The sequence below is a fragment of the Notechis scutatus genome, chromosome 14, assembly GCF_049901735.1.
Source record: "Notechis scutatus isolate UNSWTSFEM ecotype Mainland chromosome 14, rNotScu1.2, whole genome shotgun sequence".
NCBI classification, from domain to species: domain Eukaryota; kingdom Metazoa; phylum Chordata; class Lepidosauria; order Squamata; family Elapidae; genus Notechis; species Notechis scutatus.
The window spans coordinates 1,105,252-1,119,859 of NC_142022.1; the positions used below are offsets into that span (position 1 = coordinate 1,105,252).

Below are 14,608 nucleotides of genomic sequence, written 5' to 3' on the forward strand. Positions count from 1 at the left end.
GAGAGAAAGAGAGACTGTGTAGATGTCTCCTTGCAATTCCGTTTTGTTTTGGTTTTTTGGGCTGCCCGCCCTGGGCAAAGCCAAGAAAGGGGGCAGCAGACCCGTTGGTGGGGGAGCTGAGCCATTTGGGGCATTTCAAGGGGGGAGGAGGGGGTCTTCTTTCCAATCCAAGCAATGAAGGAAGGGGAGGATGGAAGAGAAAGGGGGGAAGGAGGCAGGGTCTCATTAGTAATTAGTCAATTCAACATGCAAACGAGGTTAGAAGGCAGAGAGGTGGGGGAGGGGTGGAAGAGAAAATGACTGCGGGGGGGACAGCTGGGAGGGGACCAAAGTTAGTCTACGTCAAGGGTCTCCAAGCTTGGCAACTTTACGCCTGGTGGACTTCAACTCCCAGAATTCCTCGGGCTGAAGAATCCTGGGAGTTGAAGTCCACAAGGCATAATTTGCCACAGCTGGAGACCCTGGTCTACGTGACCTCTAAAGGCCCATCCAACCATAGATTCTAGCTTGTTTCCCCTCAACGCCAGGGATAGGAACAGATGCTAACTTTCTCTCTCTAGAGAAGGGCTAGCTAGATCATGTATGGCTGACCCCTTAGTGGCCAGGAACAACGGAACGGTCAGAAATCAACTGACCGCTGGGTGGGAATGCCCCACAAGTGGGAGACCCTTAAATTCATGACTCCTAAACTCACTCAAATGGGCTGAATTTGACCGACCGTGCAAAGCCAGAACCAACAAACCACGATTCCTAAGCTTAAAAGAAGCAGAGCTTTGAATGTGGGGCAGCTGCTGCTGCTGTGTTGGAAGAAGGCAGCCCCCGTGTTTTGAGAGGGGAGGTCTTCCATCTGCGTCCTTGGTTCTTTGCAGAGTTTGAGGAGACCCTGCCTTGGAGATCCCGCCCCTCCCCCCCCCGGAGTCTTAATTTCTCATTTTAATTTTGCCCCCAGAGCTGGACCCAAAAGCCCTCCCCTACCTGGGAATCAACGCCAGTCTTTTGGGCTGAGCATGGAAATTATTTTGGGGGCAGGCGGAAAAGGAAGTTGAAGCGTGTCCCATTCTCTCGCCTTCTGGCCCAGCCATCCAGGCAAAGGCACGGCTTCCAGGGACGAGGTCCAAGCCATTTCCACCCAGGAGGGGGCTTGGACCAAAAACCCTGGGGGCTTCCCCTATGCTAGAAATGGAGGTAGTCCTCGACTTACGACCACAACGGAGCCCAGGATTTACGTTGCTAGGGGAGAAATTGGTTAAGGGAGTTTGGCCCCATTGTACAACTTCCCTTGCCAACTTTCTTAAGTGAATCACATGCCCCCACTTGAGAGCCGTTTATGCGTGTCCTACGTTTGCCCTCTGAAGGGGAGGGAAGCAGGAGGAGAGGAAGACGAAGAGGAAGAGGAAGAGGAAAGGGGGGTCCGAGTTAAGAAGAAGAAGAAAAAACCTGGGGCAGTCTCCTCAGACCAACTTAAAAGTTCAGACACAGAAATGGCAGTTAGTAGGAACAATCAACACAGTCTTTAATTAGTATACTATTAGTACAACAGGAGTTAATTACCAGCTAGCATTCATTATGTCTCTCCATTAATTATTTAATTAATTGTCAGAAAGAAAGACAGAGAGAGAGAGTGAAGAAGGAGGAGGAGGAGAAGAAGAAGAAGAGATTGGCAGAGAGAAATCAGATGGAAACAGAAGCCGTGCAAGGCAGGGAGAGGCAAGGAGAGAGGTTCCCCCATGCGTGTTAGGTGGGATGAGAGGGGGTGGGGGGTGGGAGGGGGCATGGAGAGGAGGTGCTGGCATGCAAGAGGAAGGAGAAAGAATGGAAGAAGGGCAGGTCAAGGTGTGCAAGCGACCAAGGAGGCAGAAATCATGGTACTTTTAAAAAGATTTCTAACGGGAGCACTCGGCCTTCCTACGTTCAGTCTGGAAGGTGGAGGAATGGCCTCCCACACTGGACAAAAACTCCCCACCCCACCCCAACAAACACTCAAAGGGAGCACACACACGCACAGCTTCCTCCCCCCAAACAACATGGGCACCACACAGAAAGGCCCAAGAGGAAAGGCTCAAGAGGAAAGGCTCAAGAGGAAGAAAACTCAACCGTCCTGGGGAAAAACACACACTCAGAATCCAGCAGTCACCATCCAGACCCAACGTGTCCAGAGTGCACAAACACCCACGCTGGCTCATTCCTGCCTCCCTCACAATCATCATCTTCAATTTGCGGGGTGGAGTCTGGGCAACTGAATGGAGCTAGCAGAGTGTTCGAATGGCCGGATGCCCTTCCTGTCACCAATGCGGAGTTTGTTCAGCAGATATATTCTCAGTGTGCAGAGAGAGAGAGACAGAGAGACAGAGAGAGAGACAGAGAGAGATCTGCTTCAAACTCACAGCCTCCTGATTGTGAGGCGAGAGCACACCTCTCAGGCCATCGCACCACTCCGCTCCTGCCTTTCTCACAATGGCAGACACAAAAACTTCAGAGATTTCTAAACGCCTGCTGGCGCTGGAGAGGGGAGCTTTGCAAAACCTTGTGTCTTTCCACACCCCTCAAGGAGACGGAGATGACGCCCCCCCCCCTCAACTTCATGCAACATGCAAGGCAGGAGCGAAATAAAAGGGAGTGGGCCCTGAAATTGGAGCCAATGTAAGCTAACCCCATTTTTGGAGAAAAAGTGAGGTTTTATTCTCCCTAAATTCTCCAACGGTCAGCCTCCATTACCTGGAGCAGAACCGGGTTGTCTCCAAGACGGAGGAGGATATGCGCATCTCTCCTCCCTTCTACTCCAAAAAAATGCAGAAGGTGCAAAATTTGAGGAACTGACTTCCTCAGAAGGGAGGGAGGGGGGGACCTTAAAAGAGGCGAGGATGTTCAACATGTTTAACCAGATTACTGAATTCATCCTTTCCCCAGATTGGCCAATTATAGTGGAATCACAAGCTAAGCCCATGGCTGGATTTGCACAACCGCCCTTAAAGCACGCACACAACAAAGAGAATCATGGATCAAACGAAGTTGTGTGATGGCAGCTGCTGAGTTTGGCGCCTTGGTGGGGTGCCAGGAAAGCCTTGTGTCTGGAATCCCACGGCCTCGGGGTCTCAGAGGGGTCTCGGAGGGGTCACTGGGAGAAGATACTCTCCGCTTGAGAGCTGTTGGCAATTAGGCGGGTTAGGAAAGTGACAGAATCTAGCCTGGCCTTTCTCATTCTTGACAACTTGAATGAATTCCAACTCCCAGAATTCCCCTGCTGCTAGTTCCCCACGGTGCCTGGGGGATTCTGGGAGTTGAAGTCCACATCTTAAAGTTGACAAGGATGAGAAACACTGGTTCCAGTCACATATTTCCCATTTCCCTATGATTGTCCATAATGGCCCATTTCCCAGGCTTCCGTCATTTCTCTGGCTATTTTTGTCCCTGCTCAGCCAACAATCTTAGTAGTTCATGGCAATGTGAGGCTACCAATGAGTTTGGATCTCCTCTGTCTAACCGCTTACAAAATGACTGGGAAATAATTGAAACCTGGGAAACGGGCCCCTTGTCAGTCAGTAGGAGGGCTGATTTCCCATCAAGTATCAGGTACGTAGAAGCTAAGGATGCCTCAGCACAAGGGAAAAAACAGCTAACAACTGAATAGCTGGCCCCGCAACCTTATCCTGGGACATATATTTGCCTTCATTCGTGGGATAAAAATATTTTAAATAATGTTTTTAATTGATTTTTTTTTAAACTCTCCTTACCCTTTTCCGTCTCACGCCAAAATTAAACTGAAACTTTGGCTGGGAATATCCAGATCCCTTTTGGCTTTCAAGGCCAATATTATCCATCTCTCTGCCTTTCCCATCTATCTGTTTGTCTAGCTATCTGCATTTTTTTTTTGCTCTTGGATACATCAAAATTGATCTGTCTAAATCAGGGGTCTCCAACCTTGGCAACTTTAAGACTTGTGGACTTCAACTCCCAGAATTCCCCAGCCAGCAAAGCTGGGAGTTCTGGGAGTTGAAGTCCACAAGTCTTAAAGTTGCCAAGGTTGGACACCCCTGGTCTAAATGATGATTTTTGGTTTAGGGATGATGGTTGATTCATGGGAAGGACACACCCAAACTCAAAGTCTTCTGCCATCAAAATTCTTCAGATTCCTCCAGTTGCTTTTCAAATTTCACAACCAACTGTCAATCTGGGGCTCCTTAACAGAATAGAATACCAGAGTTAGAAAGGGACCTTAGAGGTCTTCTAGTCCAACCCTCTGCCCAGCAGGAAACCCTACACCACTTTAGACTTAATCTCAAGGGCTGCATTCACACAACATGCTGAATTTGTTAGGCTATAACCTGGATTAGGTTTTGTTCAAAACTTTGCGCATTGCGTGAACCTCATTCTCTTTTGGGGTTGACTTATGTGTCCATGCGCTTTGCCAGTCAAGACAACAGGCTAACTAAAAGCCCAGGTTAAGGGGTGTTGTGTGAATCTAGGAAGTCCCTTTTAGAAAGTGAGGTAAGTTTTAACAGCTAGAAGTACTGAACATGATTAAATACAGGTAGTCCTCGATTTATGGCCTCAATTGAGCCCCAAATTTCTGTTGTTAAGTGAGACATTTGTGAATTTTGCCCCAGTTTGCAACTTTTCTTGCCACATTTGTTAAGTGAATCGCTGCCGTTGTTAAATTAGGAACACCATTGCTAAGTGGATCTGGCTGCACCATTGACTCTGCTTGTCTGAAGACCACAAACGGGAATCACATGACTCCGTCATGAATATGAATCAGCTGTCAGGCATCTGCATGTTAAATCACATGACCATGAGGATGCTACAACCGTCATTAAAATGGTCATAGGTCACTTTTTCCAGTACCCAATGGTCACTAAATGAACTGTTGTAAGTCTGCCTGTGGTTGAGTTGCAAAGGCAGCCATATCCTATGCAAGCCTCTCTTTCAAACTCTGAAAAAGTTACTGATGTGGGAAGACAAGAGAGCTGGTCCAATAAAGGCAAGGCCAGGTGTCTGCCACACCTGTCCCTCCAGATTCTCACCTGATTCATTTATTCTCCCCTTGCAATGGTGCCTGCTGGTTCCCCCAAGGCCATTTGCACTGAGGCTCCGCTCCATTCCAAGGAACCTTACCCACAAAAAAACTACAGGCCTCCTGGGCTTGAGTGCCTGTAGAAAGGTTAACCTTAGGGAATATTCCTTACCCCTCCACCTCCTCATGTTGTCTTCCCTACAATTTGTCAGTTCTCTGTGAGGGAGAGAAGCCCTTTTCTCTACTGATTGCATGGCTGGGAATCAATCGGTCAGAATAGAGCTGGAAGGGACCTTGGAGGTCTTCTAGTCCAACCCCCTGCTCAAGCAGGAGACGCTATACCATTTCAGACAGGTGGTTGTCCAATATTTTCTTAAAAGCCTCTAGTGTTGGAACACCCACAACTTCCAGTGGCAGGCTGTTCCACCGGTTAATTAATAAGCCTCGGTGGCGCAGTGGTTAGAGTGCAGTACTGCAAGCTACTCCTACTGCAATTTGGCAGATCGAATCCCACCAGGCTCAAGGTTGACTCAGCCTTCCGTCCTTCTGAGGTGGGTAAAATGAGGACCCAGATTGTTGGGGGCCATAGGCTGACTCTGTAAACCGCTTAGAGGGGGCTGTAAAAGCACTATAAAGCGGTATATAAGTCTAAGTGCTATTAATTGTCTTCACTGTTAGGATGTTTCTCATTAATTCTAGGTTGCTTCTCTCCTTGATGAGCTTCCATCCGTTGTAATGGAAGCGGCCTTTATTCCTAGCCCAACAATTCTGCCAATTTCTAACCTGAACACAGGTAGCCTTCAACTCAGAACAGTCCATTTAGTGACTGTTCAAAATTACAATGGCACTGAAAAAAGACACTTAGGACCGTTTTTCACACTTATGACCACTGCAGCTTCCCCGTGGGTCATGGGATCGAACTTCAGGCGCTTGGCAACTGGCTCATATTTATGGCGGCTGCGATCGTGCGATTCCCCCTTTTGCGACCTTGTGATGAGCAAAGTCAACGGGGAAGCCAGGTTCACTCAACAACCGTATGGCTAACTTAACTGCCCTGATTGCTTAACCACTGTGGCAAGCAAGGACGTAAAATGGGGCAAAATTCACTTAATGCCTGTCTCGCTTAGCAGCAGAAACGTTGGGCTCAATTGTGGTCGTCAGTCGAGGGTTCACTGTACGGTTTTTGAAAATGCCCAGGCGTTCTCGGCTATCCAAGTGTGCTTGAAGGGGGCAGCCCTTCCATCCTGGAACTCTTTTTTAAATGTACCACCCTCCACTCCAAATAACCAGTGCTCCCCCCCCACCCCAAAATCCTAAAACTATTCCTAGAACCACCTGGGTACAGAGATTAATGAGCAAAGAAGCAATCCATTAGCAGTCCAATTCAAGGGGGTTCCATCTGGTGAAGAGGCATTTCAGACCGGGATGACTCAGAGACAGGGGTGCCAGTCAGAGCAAACAAAACTGGGCCCACGGGAAGAAATATTTGGACCCAGCTTAAGGCTGTCGCTTGGCCTGTCGTTATGCTCCTTTTAGTTCACTGCCAGAAGCAAATCTACGCTCGCCGTGGTTCGCTGCACATCAAAATCCACCTTCCCACATCCGGGTCTCTGCTAATGTTGGAATACAAACTGCAGCAAGCATCCAAACCAGCAAAGGCAAGGAAAGGCTTGGCTGGGGATGATGGGGTTCATCATCCAGTACTTTTGGATGACCCCAGAGGTGGGAAAGGCTGACTTAAGGTCCTTGTTGGGTGCAAACGTTACTGGAAAGAGCATCGCTGGTTGGTTCCCTTGAAGCACCAGGTGTTAAGTCATAGAAACAGAGTTGGAAGGGACCTTCGAGGTCATTTAGTCGTCCAACCCCCTGCTCTCGCAGGAGACCTCTACTGTTTCTGATAAATGGCCGTCCAGTCTCTTCTTAAAAGCCTCCTGGGATGGAGCACCCACAATTTGCGAAGGCAATTTATTCCACTGTTAGGAATTTTCTTCTTAGTTCTAAGTTGCTTCTCAATTAGTTTCCATCCTCAATTAGTTTCCTTCCATCCATTGCTTCTTGTCCTGCCTTCAGGTGCTTTGGAGAACAGTTGACCCGTCTCCTTGGTGGCAGCTCCTCAGATATTGGAATGCTGCTATCATGTTCCCCCTAGACCAGGGGTGTCCAACCTTGGCCACTTTAAGACTTGTGGACTTCAACTCCCAGAATTCCTCAGCCAGCTTTGCTGGCTGAGGAATTCTGGGAGTTGAAGTCCACAAGTCTTAAAGTGGCCAAGGTTGGACACCCCTGCCCTAGACCATTCATTAAACTAGCCACACCCAGTTCCTGAAACCGTTCTTTGTATGTTTTAGCCTCCACTCCCCTAATCATCCTTATGGCTCTTCTCTAAACTCTTTCCAAAGTCTCAATGTCTTTTTTGCATTGATGTGACGAAAACTGGAGGCAGAGTTCCAAGTGCGATCTTACCAAGGCTTTCCTCTGTGTTCAGTTGGGAATGATGGAAGCTGGACTGTATTTAGTGTGATGTATAAAGCTGATACTTCCCTTTTTATACCCCCATTGTTCCTTTGAACACACACACACACACACACTACGGTAGTCTTTACAGACCCTTCCTTCAGTGCCATCCGATTTTGGTGGATCTGATTGGTTGGAGAAAGAGGTTTAAGCCCCACTTCTCCTGCCTCAGATTCCTGTCTTTAATTCCCCCCTCCCAGCTGTTACTGTCCTTTTTTTCTTAAACGTAGATCGTAGCTGCATTCCCACACTCAATATTAGTGGCAGGCGGAGAACGAGTCTTATTTTTTGCCCCTCCTAGTTCTCGTTCAGAATGAGTGGCTAAATACCCCCACCATTATTACTGGATCTAAGAAGATTGCATCCATTCAGAAACAAACCTCTCAGTGCTGACCACACTTTGGTTTTTATTGATTTCTTGTGATTGAAATATTTCGACTATTTTCTAATACGGTGGTTCTAAACCTTGGCCATTTGAAGGAGAGATCCAACCTGGAATTAAGGAGAAATTTCCTGACAGTGAGGAAAATTAATCAGTGGAACTGCTTGCTACCAGAAGTTGTGGGTGCTCCATCACTGGAGGGTTTTTAAAGAAGAGAGTAGACAGTCACTTGTCTGAAATGATATAGAGTTGGAGGTTGGACTAGAAGACCTCCAAGGTCCCTTCCAGCTCTATTCCGATTGTATTGATTGCATCGATTGTATTGCGATCTCTCTCTCCACTGTGGACTTACAGGTTTATCATGTTATATCCTATTTGAGGGAGAACATTTCCTATCCTGGAATTTCTTGAAGGAATCACCCACTGAATCTCAGAAACGGTTCTCAGAGATTTAAAAAAAACACAGTCCTTTGGGGTTAAGGGAGCCTCTTCTATTCCTCTTCACCTGCCCGCAATCATTTCTCACACAGGACGAGTTACACACCTGAAAGCCAGTTTCAACTGGCTTTTTAATGGATTTCATGGTTCCCTGGAATGTATCTGCCAGAATGAGTGGCTGAACACACCCACCATTATTACTGGATCTAAGAAGACTGGATCCATTCAGAGACAAACCTCTCAGTGCTGACCACACTTTGGTTTTTATTGATTTCTTGTGATTGAAATATTTCGACTATTTTCTAATACGGTGGTTCTAAACCTTGGCCATTTGAAGATGGGTGGACTTCAACTCCCAGAATTCCCCAGCCAGCCAGCCAGCCGGCGTTGGGGAATTCTGGGGGTTGAAGTTGCCACGTTTGAGAAACACTGTTCTAATATTAATGTATTTTCCCTCCAGCCTGTTTTGGTATGACAACAGAAACTTGAGATGCCTCGCCAAGTCCCACCGTACACTAAACAACATCAAGGCAGGGTTACCTTGAGTTTCTTTCTCATGCTTCCTTCACTCTCTGGACTGCACAATCCGTACAGCTTTTTCACACCTTTCCCGAGTCAGCTGCAAATTCTTCCATGCACCCCTAGGTACCCTGCCTCAAGGATGGCCTACCTCCACCGAGGTCCCGGACAGTGTTGTGAAACAAGAATGGAACAGATTTCCGGATCAAGCTAGCTTTTTTCATGTCTGGATTCTCCTGCCAAACTGGTCCCTCAATGGAAAGCCAAAATGCCAGTCTTAGCACCCAGGAAGCTATGCCAGCACGGCTCCTTTTGAACACCCCTGTTCCCGTCTTGGAACCAGGCACTCACACATGCGCACAGGGGAGGGTCCCATCCATGTCTGTCCCCTGCCCTGATGGCCCTGCCTCAGTGCTCCCTTTGGAAATGAGAAAGAGGGGAAGCCAGCAAAGGAAGGATAGGGGGTGTCATGCAAGGCTGAAAGAGGGGAAGGGGCCTTGGAAGAATACGGGAGAAGGAAGAGGAGGCCTGAGGAGAGGAAGGGGATGGGACATATGCAACACACAAGAGTGTTAGTTTCAGCCCCAGAGAAATAAAACTTGGCTACGGAAGCAGCCCAGCCTCGCAAGTTCATAGCAGGCCATGCAATAGGGTGGCCGGCAGCTAGTCCCCAGGGGGCACTCTAGGCAGCCAGGTCTTCAGGTTCCCAGGACAAGCACCAGTCCACCAACCAGGATGCTGGAGGGTGGGGGGGAGGGCTGAGTCCCTCCTGTAAGCCCCTGACCCCCCAAAGTAAAGAGGAATGGAGCAGGGAAGCTCATACCCACATTCTGTGAATTGGAGCACTCTTGCAAGACACTTTTGCGAGAAGGGGGGGTGGGATGTCCCTGCCCCCCTCCATGCCACGACCCAGCGTTGCTGAAAATGGGGGGCGGTTGGAGGAGTTTTTCTGGGCCTCCCCCTCTCAATCCACCTGGCTGCCATTTTGGGGCTTCCCTGGGGGGCAGCTGGGGGACCCAGCGTAGGTGCAACAGCGCACAGAAGTTGCTTCATGGGATGGTGTTTTCCATGGATTTTTTTGGGGGAGGGAGAGGGAGGAGGGGAGGGGAAAAAACCAAAACCATAAAAGAAAATTCTTCAACCAATTCCCCCCCCAAATATTGTTGCCTTTTCTGGTTTTGCAAAGGGGGGCTGTGTGGGTTTAGAGCAGGGTGTCCAACCTTGGCAACTTTAAGACTTGTGGACTTCAACTCCCAGAATTCCTCAGCCAGCAAAGCTGGCTGAGGAATTCTGGGAGTTGAAGTCCACAAGTCTTAAAGTTGCCAAGGTTGGACACCCTGGTTTAGAGTGTTGCCATGTCAGTGGGGAGGGATGGTTGAAGGTGTGGGGCTTGTAGTAGTAGCAGACCTGGGTTCAGGTACCTTCCGGGGGGGGCTTCCCTCTTTCCCAGCCATTCTACCTCACAGGGTTGTTGTGAGGATAAATGGGAGCCGGAGGGAACATGAGTTGGATCTCCTAAAGATCAGGCATCTAGCAAATAAACCAGTAACCCCATTGGGGCCGTGGCTGATAGGGGGGCTGCCCCGGGAGCCCAAGACTAGCACGCTCTGATGCCAAGGGGTAGCATTTGCAGCGGCTGTGGATGATGGGACTTGCAGTCCAACGATATCTTGGGAGTCTCAGGTTTCCAAGTTTCCTTTCCTTGGCTTTTCAGCACCTGCATTTCCTTTTCGGCTACAATTCAGTGGTTGCCTTTCTAAACCCGGTGCCTTCTGGAGCTGTTGGAGAACAATGCCCATCAGCTACCCGTGGCATGGGAATTGTAGTCAAGAGGGGGGGCTGGGTTGAAGCCTATTTCACCCCTGGGGGGAGGTCTCTCCAAGAAAGAGTTGCATTGAGCTTTCACTGCCCTAACGGAGCTGGGAATCGGTTATTCCACCGTTTCTTTTGCCCCAGGAAGTAAAAGAAAGGGAATTTGGGGGCGGGGGGGTCATTGAAACCCACTTCATTTTCCAAAGTGCTGGAAGGATCCATTTTCAAGCCTATGGAGAACTTTCAATCATCCAGGCCACGGTTGTCCCAAGGGTGCTTTTCCAAAAGGCAATTGGACTTTCTTGGGTTTTTTTCCCCCTTGAAAACGTTTTACTTCTTATCCAAGAAGCTTCCTCGGTTCTTCAGACACTGAAGAAGAACTGAAGAAGCTTCTTGGGCGAGAAGCGAAATGTTTTCAAGCAAAAAAAAAAAATGAAGAAAGACCAGTTGCCTTTTGGAAAAGCACCTTTGGAATCTGTTTTCAAATTCACAAAATGAGACGAAGGAAGCACACCTTGGATTCGTTTCCCAAAAGCAGCCAGCAGTGCCGATTAGCACTTTGGGGCAATTCCAGCGGCTTCTTTTTTTCCTGGGAATCCTGTGGCCGCTGTAGAGGGCAGACACACAATCCCAGAAAAGAGGCACCTACCTCAGGGGTGGGATTCAGAGTTTTAAACAACCGGTTCTGTAGGCATGGCTAGATGGGTGTGGCTTCTTCTTCTTTTTTTCCAGCATCCTTCCCTGGTTTTTTTGCCTTCCTGGGCCTCAGGGAAGCCTCCTGGGGGGTCGTTTTTTGGCTCCCAGGAGGCTTCCCTGGTGCCCAGGAAGGCAAAAAACGGAGTGCACCCACCCTCCCACCTACTGCACGCCCCCCTTTTTTGCCTTCCTGGGTGAAGCAGTAAGACAGCGAGGGGGATCCTGGCACAGCTGATCGTAGGAACAGCTGATCATCGGGAGGGGGGAAAAAAGAAGAAGAAATACCTTAAGGAGTGACAGGGCAGGGGAGAACTCAGCAGCGATGTCGCGCATGCGCGATAAGGACTGACTGGGAGGGGAGGGGTGGGCGGAGAGGGGCGGGGCCAGTCAGGGGCATGATTGGACAGTTCTCCGAACTGCGCAGAATCATAACAACCGGTTCGAGAGAACCGGTCCAAACCGGTAGAATCCCACCATTGACCTACCTGCTCTTAAGGACTTCCATTAGGGGCTGCTCCTGAAACACCACAGGTAGTCCTCCATTTAAAACACAACTGAAATGGGAACGTCTATTGCGAAGCAATGCGGTCCGAAAGTGAACTGTGTGTCCAATTTTATCCTCCTTCTGATGCAGTCATTAAATGAACCACACAGTTCTGTGTTTGAAATCCAATTTCCTCCACTGGAAAGCCCTCTACGTAAGGCTGCAAAATGGCAACCGTTTGACCTCAGGATGCGGCAACTGTCATAAATAACATATCAGCTGCCAGGCACCTGAATTTGGATCACGTGACTGCAGGGAGGCCTGCAGTGGCCTTAAGCGCAAGTCATCTTTTTTTGGCACCGTCATAACTTGGAACGCTCATTAAAAGAATGGTTGAGGACTACCTGTAGTTGAATCCAAAGCATTCAATGGCCTGATTAAATATGGTATTTCACGGATTGGATTTTCTTTATTATTATTATTATTATTATTATTATTATTATTATTATTATTATTATTATTATTATTATTATTATTATTATTATTATTATTATTATTATTATTATTAATATTAATATTATATTAATATTAATATTAATATTATTGTTATTGTTGTTGTTATTGTTGTTGTTATTGTTGTTGTTGTTGTTGTTGTTGTTATCATGGGTTTGCATCCTTCAGATGCATTTTTTAAAAAAGCATTTGTAGGTCACACAGGGAAAGTGTCTGTGGGGCAGTTATCCATACATAATAACAACAATTAATAATTGCACCTGCAGGCTATTAAGCCTGCCTGGTTCAATTATAGACAATTCTTGGCACCAAACAGAGTTTCCACCCATTACTGCTGCACAGCTTACATCGGTGTTTTTATTATTATTTTATTTGCGGCTTTTTTCAAATCACAATTTCAACCCATACTTGTATTCTGCATAGTGGTTTGTTTTGTTTTAGAAAGATTGATCTGTTATCCAGAAAACTGGGAATGCGGGGAGGTTTATATATTATATTTGTTATTTGGTGTTTTAACCATTTTATCCTGTCTGATTCTTGGCCGTTTTATAGGCAAGTGACATATTATTATATTATATTATATTATATTATATTATATTATATTATATTATATTATATTATATTATATTATATTATATTATATTATATTATATTATATTATATTATATTATATTATATTATATTATATTATATTATATTATATTATATTATATTATATTATATTATATTATATTATATTATATTATATTATATTATATTATATTATATTATAATACACTATGCTACATTACACTATATTATTATTTATATTTACTTAGTAATGTTGTTTCTGCCCACCACAATATTATATTGCATACTCTAATTCAGTATTTCTCCATCTAGGCAACAGGGAGAGGTGGGGTCTTCAACTCCCAGAATTCCTGGCTGAGGAATTCTGGGAGTTGAAGCCCACAGGTCCCAAAGTTCCCTAAATTGAGAACCAGTCATTTTAAATAGTTGTGACTGTGGCAATCTATAATCTATTTTGCTTGCTGGGTCAATTGTGAACCTCTCTGGTTCTGCAGGTTTTTATAACCGTCAGCTCAGTATAGTTTTATGTATACAGTACAGTTATCATCAGGGTTATTTTTTGCTGCTGGTAAATTCACACCCAACGGAGTTCAGCAAAATTACTCAATACTTTTTACATTTTTTTAAAAGAGTTCGGAAAGGCAATGCAGGGCAGCTGGTTCACCTTTTCTCTTTGAAAGAGATTCCCTACGAAAGAAACGGAGGGATATAAGCAGAGTGCTAATTCGGGGCGGTCAGCAACTGGAAAATATTGTTGCCTAAAGTGGCTGAAAATTATACAAAGATGCGGGGGATACAATCGAAAGCCTCCTCAGAAGCGCCCTCAGTTGAGATAAAATCCATGTGTTTCTGCAAAGGCATGTGTGCAGGCTTGCACAGCAGAGTGTCTGTCAATTTCCAAAAGCAAAGTAATTTTTTTTAAAAAAAAATAATAATTTAAAAAAATAAGGAAAGAGGGGGGGAGAGGTAAAACCCACGGCAAACCAAATGATTAGACAATAGACTGATATCTACCAGATAATGCAGTTTGTTTACCATAGCGTGTCCAATTCCTGCGTGCTGTATGCATTTAAAAACAGAAAGAAAATGAAAAAGAAAATCGAGAAGGGGAGGGAAGGGAATAAACAGAAGAAAAAAAAAAGACCAACCATGAAAATTCAAGGGAGATATATTTAAAAAAAAACAAAAAACAGAAAAAAGGGAGAAATAAATTTCTCCAGTTTCTGAGACCAGCAAAAAACTAAAAAAATAAAAAAATAAAATGAAAAATACTGAATTCACACAACCCAACGACCCTTTCCCCACGAACTCTGCCCTCCCACTCCCTCCTCCCACCCACCTACCCACTTTCTTAACCTGGGTTAGTAAGGAGAGAACGGAACAAAATGAACCACTCAAAAGAAAGGAAGGAAGGAAGGAAGAAACCGACATTCCGCGAATGGCACAGAGGTTAGTTATCCCTTCTTTGGACAGGTTTGGGGAGATTCCCCCCCCCCTGCCACTGCATGACAACTCCCCCTCCCCAGAAGCGTGTTAGTAACACACAACGACAAAAGTTGCCAACACAATTTCTAACGAGGTGGTTTAGGAAGGTGGGAGGTTAAGGGTGGGGTGGGGGGAGTGAAAAGGATGGAGGATCAAAGCACAGGGCCGTGTTAGCAATATTAGT

The 14,608-nt window shown here is 46.4% G+C and overlaps 1 protein-coding gene across 1 annotated transcript in view; it reads right to left on the reverse strand.

The window, feature by feature from the left end:
• Positions 1 to 14,608, reverse strand: part of NRXN2 (neurexin 2) — a 385,627-nt gene that overhangs the window by 232,817 nt on the left and 138,202 nt on the right. Inside the window, 1 exon segment of the mRNA XM_087943407.1 lies at positions 13,975 to 13,998. Coding sequence (XP_087799533.1) covers positions 13,975 to 13,998 — 24 coding nt within the window.